The sequence below is a fragment of the Mandrillus leucophaeus genome, unplaced genomic scaffold (assembly GCF_000951045.1).
Source record: "Mandrillus leucophaeus isolate KB7577 unplaced genomic scaffold, Mleu.le_1.0 Scaffold721, whole genome shotgun sequence".
In the NCBI taxonomy this organism is placed as follows: Eukaryota; Metazoa; Chordata; class Mammalia; order Primates; family Cercopithecidae; genus Mandrillus; species Mandrillus leucophaeus.
This window is the reverse complement of record NW_012107820.1, coordinates 206001-214030: the sequence shown is the minus strand read 5'-3', so window position 1 is coordinate 214030 and position 8030 is coordinate 206001. Positions and strand designations below refer to the sequence as shown.

The window sequence follows — 8030 nt, the reverse complement described above, 5'->3', positions numbered from 1 at the left end:
TAGAGCCATGATGAACTCACTTGCCATCTCCAGGCTGAGAAATGGTCCTTTAGTCTTTTCCCTTAATCCCCAGCCCTCCTAGAGCCACCCGTAGGGCACAGCTGGGGAAGGCAGCCCTTGATCTGTCATGCTGGTTTGTCACTCAGACAAACAGGGTTTCAGGGTGCCTGAGTGCATTGAGCAGGTTGGGCCTTGGAGCAGCTGCCGGAGCAGGTGAGGCTGAGTGGGTGCCTCTCCTTTCATTTCCTATCCCCTCCATCTAGTAGAGATTACTTTCTTCAAGCACTTTGTCCATATCCTCTCAAAAATAGCTTCCTGCCTTCAGCCAGAAGCCCTCAGTGTGTTCTAGAGACTTCTGTCTTGTTAACCTTCTGTCCCTAGCAAAGCGGTGAAAAGCATGGCCTGTGGTGTCAGACACTCCTTGTTAGATTCCAACTCCCCCGCTTCCTAGCTCTCGTTCAGCCTTAGGCAAGTTACTTGACTTCTCTGCCACAATTCCCTGTTCTGTTCAATGGCAGTAGTGCCAACTTCAAAGGATTTTCAGTTCAGTACCTACAGCATGTAAGCGTGCAATCGGCACTAGCTATCATTTCAATCAGCTATTCTCAGCAAGGTGAAGTGAAATCTGAAATAGTTCCCTGGAAGATGTGAGCGGCAATAGGTTTTACCTTCCCAGAGAGAAACATCCTTTGCCAGTAAATCCTTAAATCCTTGTTTGGTGGTGGGATGGGAAAGAACCACGTTGTACCTTCCTTTCTTCCGCCTGCTGGGAGCAGGTGAGAGAAGCTGGCAGACAGTTGGCTGGGCCTGCTTCCAGCGTCCAGTCAATATCATTCCCTTTTGTATTCACCCGGTGCCAGAGGGAAGGGGCAAGCAGTTTACCAGCCATTTTTAAAGGTTTTCCACGCTAAGATTTGGTACTATTTTCTTTGTTGAGGATCCATGATGCCTAATGGAACCGCCATCTCTGGAAGCTCAGTAAGTTGTGTCCTCTGTATCTCCCTCCTCAGAAGAGACTTTTTTGTTCTCGGATGAAAGGAAACTGGCCCAGCCTGGAAGGATGTGCATCCCATGAAGTCCTTCCTGTTCCCTGTGTTCCCAGGTCAGACAAGGCACTGGACTTTTCCTAGTTGTTCCCCAGCCTGGCTGCGCATCAGAATCAGGCAAGGAGCCTTTCGTGTGCACACTGGTCCCACCTGGCCAAGGCCTGGGTGCGGTGTCAGCTCTCTATTCATCTGGCTCCTATGTTTTCTCTAGAACCCTTTGTGGAAACATCTGTCTCTTACTTAGAATCCAGGTCAAATATTTGTGCCTCTGGCCAAGTAACTTTCTCCTTCTTCTGGGCCTTCCTGAGTGGTGTTCTAGCCTTCTTCTTCCTGGGCCAGACAGTCATTGTGTGTCTGTCTCCCTAGAGGATGCAGCTCCCTGTGGGAGGGAGCGGGGTTACCCATCTTTGCATTCCTAGCATCTATTAGGTTGGGGCAAAAGTAATTGTGGTTTTTGCCTTACTTTTTTATGTCTTGGGGGTGGGGGCTAATGGAATCCCTCCCTGTCACCTAGGCTAGAGTCCAGTGGTGCGATCTTGGCTGACCACAACCTCCACCTCTTGGGTTCCAACAATTCTCCTGCCTCAGGCTCCTGAGTAGCTGGGATTACAGGCACCCACCACTAGGGTTTTGCCATGTTGGCTAGGCAGGCCTCAAACTCTTGACCTCAGGTGATCCGCCTGCCTTGGCCTCCCAAAGTGCTGGGATTACAGGCGAGCCACCGCGCCCGGGACTGCCATTGCTTTTTAGGGGCAAAAACCGCAATGACTTTTGCAACAACCTAATAGCAGTGGCTGCTACTCAGTAGGCACCACTAAAGGTTTGCACAAAATATAATGTGTGTTTTCAAATCACCTCTTGATATTTTACCTTCTAGTGTACTGCTTAAGATACAGCAGATTTCCATTAAAAACTTTTCACCTGAATGTGGAGGACACAGCTGAGTGGCCTTCATTGCTCTAAAGCCATGCCATTTGTCAGACATTTACCTTTCTTCATCAGTCGCTTTCCTCATCTGCCAGCATTTCCCATGAGGAAACAGTGTGGTCTGCAGTACCCTTTGCAGTGCTTGGCCCGGATTCTCCAGATTTGAAAACATTTAGCTTGTAAAGAATAGATTCACTGTTTCCTTCCCATCTGGTGTATCTTTTGTGTCTGTTGTTAATTGAGCTTTTGTATTCAGCTTGAAGTAGGGGATGGAAGAACCCAAACAAACAAAAAAGGACAATTAGAAAAATAGTGGCTTTGGCTTGTTCTTTAGAATGCTCTTTCAAAGGATAAAGTAATTCCCTGAGAAAAGTGTTGTGCAGGTGTGAATTAGGTCTGGTGGAACAAGCATATTTACAGATGTTCTTAGAAGCTGCTCAGCCGCCCTAGGCATGGTCTCCTGGGTAGCACGTGCTCCAGCTGTCCACATGCCATTCCTTGCTTCACACTCACCTCCCAGGAAAACTGCAGTAGCTCCTCATTGCCCTTGGGAATCCAGGAGTTATTTGTTGGGGATGTTTAAAGATTTTCCTGATATGTCTTCAACTTGTCAACTTCCACATTTCCCCATTCAAAGCTCCTGGAGGTTAGAGAGGGAAGTACAGGGACTTCAGGGAAATTTTGAACATTCTCCATTGAGAGAAGGTGGGGAGCTGAGTCCTGGTCCCATGCACTGGCCAACATCTCCCCTCCCAGCCTCTGTCCTGGCCTGGCTGCCACACATCACCCTCCTCCTCCTCCTCTCACAATTATCCTTGCCCCAGGTCCCTCTCTGGTTTCAAACCATTCCTGCCTTTCTCTGAACACTCTCCCCTGAGGAGTGGACTAGGCAGCCCCGGGCTTTCCATGTTAACTACAAAGGCACAGATTGGAACAAGTGCCAAGGAATTAGGCCACCTACCGAGCCTTCCTGTTGCCTCACTCTGACTGTCCATCCTGAGGGAAGACGATTGCAGTTGTTTTTGTTGGAAATGACCTGACCTGTGGGAGCATCCCGTTCCTGGCCTTTGAAAGTCAAGTCGCCTTCCTCATGGCCTAGTCCCTGATCCCTCTTGGTGGGTGAAAAGTGTCTCAACATACCTAAGGAGCTGTGGCATGAGCAGGAAAGCCCCTCTTTCTAGAAAGTGTTGGGTGCCATCAGTAGGGCAGAGCCACTGCATCGTACAGCTCCCAGTCACCATTCTCACTGCATTGTACAGTTACCATGAGATGCTGCTGCTGCCTGTAGTTACACATTTTTCAACTATAATTTAGTGATGAATTAATTTTGGTAATTATTATTGTCACACTGATGTTTATAATTTTGAATTTTTAATGATCATTTTTCAGATTTTCCCAGCTGGATTGTCGTCTTCTTCATTGTAGCCAAGAAGCCTGCGCATAAGACGCTGTATCTACCACAGTGCCTTCCACATACACTTTTCATAGTAAATTTAGTCTTGTTACTATCACATTAAAATGAACCTTTGAAGGCAAAGATGAGCACATAAAGCAGCCCTATTATTGTCCTATTTGCTTTCTATTTTCTCCCCATGGGTAGAAGTTCATCTACATGGCCCTGGCATTTCTATTTTGTTATTAGAAAATCACAGCAGCCAGACATGATGGCTCACTTCTGTAATCCCCGCACTTTGAGAGGCCAAGACAAGAGAATCACTTGAGGCCAGGAGTTTGAGACCAGCCTAGGCAACATAGTAAGACCTCACCTCTATGAAAATTTTTTAAAAAAATTGGCTGGATGTTGTGGTACATGCCTGTAATCCCAGTTCTTCAGGGACCTGAGGTGGGAGGATCACTTGAGTCCAGGAGTTTGAGGCTGCAGTGAGCACTCATGCTACTGCACTCCCGTCTAGGTGATAAGACGAGACCTTGTCTCTCTTAAAAAAAAAAAAAAAAAAGTTATGGGAATCATTTTATACTCTTCGCCTGGGGTCCTGCTATTTTAACAACATGAGGGTACAGCACCCCTAGGTTGTACAACTCCAGGGAGTACCATGTATATTTTCAGGTATGTGAGCAGTGCCTTCCAGAGTGGTCCACAGAAGCTACCTTGCAGCAGAACTGTCATTTAAAAACAATTTGCTAGTTACCAAATCTATATTAGGACATTAGCAGAAGTGAACATTTGTCAATTCACTTATAGTCTTATCATCCGGACAAATAATTCTTCTCATTTTTCCTTGGTATTTTACACTCCTCTTTGGTGTACATTATTTTTGCATAGCTATAATTCAGAGTAGTCTATAATTTTGTATTTTGCTTTTTTTTTCCTTTTGCAAGGTATGTTATAAGCTTTTCTATGCTGTCACTGTCCTTGTCATAGTCGATAGATAATTATTGTACCAAGTGGATTTCAATGAATTATTTGACCACTTGACAATTAGCTTATTTCCAGTTTTTCACTATTGTAAAGAATGAGCAGAGGGCAAAGGAAGCTCTCATTTGTTTACTGTGACCTGTGTGTCAGTCACTATGCTGGGTACTTACCTCACTTATTCCTCTTAATAATTATTTTTGGAACTGAGATGCAGGCTGGTTAAGCAACTTAATTCTATGAGTTGATGTATAGTCAACTCTTACTGTGTGTCAGACACTTTGCTACCTACTTTTCATATAATATCTCATATCTCACTATGTCCTATAAAATATGTATTATCATTTCTACTCTTCAGGAAGTGATATTAATTTTAGGAGAAGTTTCCCCAAGGTGTTACGTCAGAACTTGGAGAGGACAGAGTTGAGCCTAGGTTTGTCTGAGCTGTCTAAAACTCATGGTCAGGCTGGGCGTGGTGGCTCACACCTGGATGTAATCCCAGTACTTTGGGAAGCTGAGGTGGGTGGATTGCTTGAGTCAGGAGTTTGAGAGCAGCCTGGGAACATGGTGAAACACTGTCTCTACAAAAAACACAAAAATTAGCTGGGTGTGGTGGTGCATGCCCGAAATCCCAGCTACTCAGGAAGTTGAGATGGAAGGATCACTTGAGCCCAGGAGGTGGAGGTTGCTGTGAGGGGAGATCATGCCACTGCACTCCATCCTGGGCCACAGAGCAAGGCCCTATCTCAATCAGTCAATCAATCAATCAAATAAGTGAATAAAACTCATGGTCAGTATAATGTCAGCTCCACGGGGGTATTTGTTTTTCCTCTTGTTTTTGTTCTCTGCTGTGTTCTCATTGCTGAGAAGAATGCCTGGCACATAGTTGATACTCAGTAAAGTCTTGTGTTTTTTTTTTGTTTGTTTGTTTGTTTGTTTTTAAAGACAGAGTCTCGCTCTGTCGCCCAGGCTGGAGTGCAGTGGCCGGATCTCAGCTCACTGCAAGCTCCGCCTCCCAGGTTCACGCCATTCTCCTGCCTCAGCCTCCCAAGTAGCTGGGACTACAGGCGCCCACCACCGCACCCGGCTAGTTTTTTGTATTTTTAGTAGAGACAGGGTTTCACCGTGTTAGCCAGGATGGTCTCGATCTCCTGACCTCGTGATCCGCCTGTCTCAGCCTCCCAAAGTGCTGGGATTACAGGCTTGAGCCACCGCGCCCAGCAAGGCTTGTTTTAAATAACTGAATGGCCTCAGCAATAGGTAAGCAACTTGAGGTCAAGTTTCTTTGGCTCCTACAACTTTATTTTTTTCTGCTGTATCACTGTCTCAGGCACAGGTGAGTAGAAATAAATTCTCACAGGCAGACACAGACACATATATTTATGAATTTGTGTGTGTGAGCCTTTTTATCTATTTAACTTTTATTCAGCTTTAAAAATTTTTATTAAATTTTTTTTTTTAAAGCAGTTTTAAGTTCACAGCAAAATTGAGTGGAAGGTACAGAGATTTCCCATATACCCTCTGGTCCCCACACTCCCCTGTTATGAACATCCCCCGCAGAGTGGAATTGTAATTGTTACAGCTGATGAACCTACATTCACACAAAGTCCATAGTTTATATTAGGGTTCACTTTTTTTTTGTTTTTGAGACTCAGTCTCGCTCTGTCCCCTAGGCTGGAGTACAGCGGTGCAATCTTGGCTCACTGCAACCTCTGCGTCCCAGGTTCAAGCAATTCTCCTGCCTCAGCGTCCTGAATAGCTGGGATTACAGGCACGCACCACCACACCCAGCTATCTTTTTTGTATTTTTAGTAGAGACAGGATTTTGCCATGTTGGCCAGGCTAGTCTCAAACTACTGACCTCAAGTGATCCACCCGCCTCAGCCTCCCAAAGTGCTGGGATTACAGGCGTGAGCCACCACACCCGGCCATTACAGTTCACTCTTGATGCTGTATATTCTATAGTTTTGGACAAATGTATGATGGTATGTATCTACCACTACAGTATCATACAGAGTAGTCTCACTGACCTAAAAAATCCTCTTTGCTGTGTCTATGAATGCCTTCCTCCCTCCTAACCCCTGGCAACCAGGATCTTTTTTACTGTCTCTATAGTTTTGTCTTTTCCAGCATGTCATATAGAATGCAGCCTTTACAGATCTTAGTAATATGTATTTAAGGTTTCTCTACGTCTTTTCATGACTTGATAGCTCAATTCCTTTTAGGGCTGAGTAACACTCCATTGTCTTCTGGATGTAGCACAGTTTAGTTACCCATTCATTTACTGGAGCACATCTTGGTTGCTTCGAAATTTTGGCAATTATGAGTAAAGCTACTATAGACATCTGTATGCAGGTTTTTGTGTAGATGTAAGTTTTCAACTCCTTTGGGTAAAATACCAGGGAACGTGATTACTGGATTATATGGTAAGAATATGTTTAGTTTTGAAAGAAACTGCCAAACTTTTCCAATGTGGTGCTACCAGTTTGCATTTCCACCAGCAGTGAATGAGACTTCCTTTTCCTCCCTATCCTGTTCAGCAGTTGGTGTTTTCAGTGTTTTTGGATGTTGCTCATTCTGATACATGTATAGTGGTGTCTCATTATGTGTGATCTTTTTCTTTCTTTTGGTTTATTTTGTTAGGAATTATTGTGAGAAATGCAATTATGAAAGCAAATTGTAAAAACATTTTACAAGTTCTTAAAAATATATTATATTGATTTTTGTTTTTGCTGCTTATATAAGTGTGTCTTATTAGTGGACATGCAAAAAACGGTCCAGTTTCACTGCTACCTTGCCAGTGCTGTTTTAAAAAAATTCTTTAGTAATGTTATATGGGAGTACATCAACGCCTCAATCTTTCAATTTATTTCTAGTTCATTATTTGCTTATGGATCTTTTACGAATGTTCTATTTAGCAAGATATCATATTTGTTTTGAAGCTCTTGGTGCTACTGCCTCCTAAACGATGAATGTTTTTCAGGTCCCAAACCGGTTGTCTTCCTGCAACATGGCTTGCTGGCGGATTCTAGTAACTGGGTCACAAACCTTGCCAACAGCAGCCTGGGCTTCATCCTTGCTGATGCTGGTTTTGACGTGTGGATGGGCAACAGCAGAGGAAATACCTGGTCTCGGAAACATAAGACGCTCTCAGTTTCTCAGGACGAATTCTGGGCTTTCAGGTATATTTGAATTGATAATGGCATGCATGTATTTCCTTAGTACTCTTAAAGCAGGCAACGGGATCCCAGCAGAAGAGGCAGATAGGTGGGTAACTCTGAAGTTGTAGGAGAGGGAAAGTTGGTGTCTTTTGAAAGATTTTAAATGTTGCTAGGAATTTAATGACTAGCAGTTAGGTAAATTTTAAGCAAATGATTACATTAAGATTTACATTTAGTTAGGAATTCTTAAGTTATTTTGGCATTTCTGGTGGTGTGGGTGCTGCTGGGTAAATGTTGCTCCATAACTTTCCTGCTTTCTCCATAAATATGTAATCCAGATGTTCACATTTCTTTCCAGAAATTCTCCTTTCCTCCCTCTTACTTCTGGCTCTACCAGTTAATTGCTGTATGACACTGGACATCTTACATAAGTCTCCTGTGTCTCGGTTTCCTCATTTGTAAAATGGAGCATAAGAAACACCTACCTCATAAGGTCACTGGGGGCTTAAAGGAGAGGATGCA

General features: G+C 44.0%; 1 protein-coding gene across 4 annotated transcripts in view; it reads left to right on the top strand.

The window, feature by feature from the left end:
* The window catches only part of LIPA (lipase A, lysosomal acid, cholesterol esterase), a 118698-nt gene that overhangs the window by 96492 nt on the left and 14176 nt on the right, over positions 1-8030 (top strand). For all 4 annotated transcript variants that reach the window (XM_011965357.1, XM_011965358.1, XM_011965360.1 and 1 more), the window contains one exon: positions 7331-7529. In XM_011965357.1, the coding sequence (XP_011820747.1) occupies positions 7331-7529 (199 nt within the window). The remainder of the gene's footprint in view (positions 1-7330; positions 7530-8030) is intronic.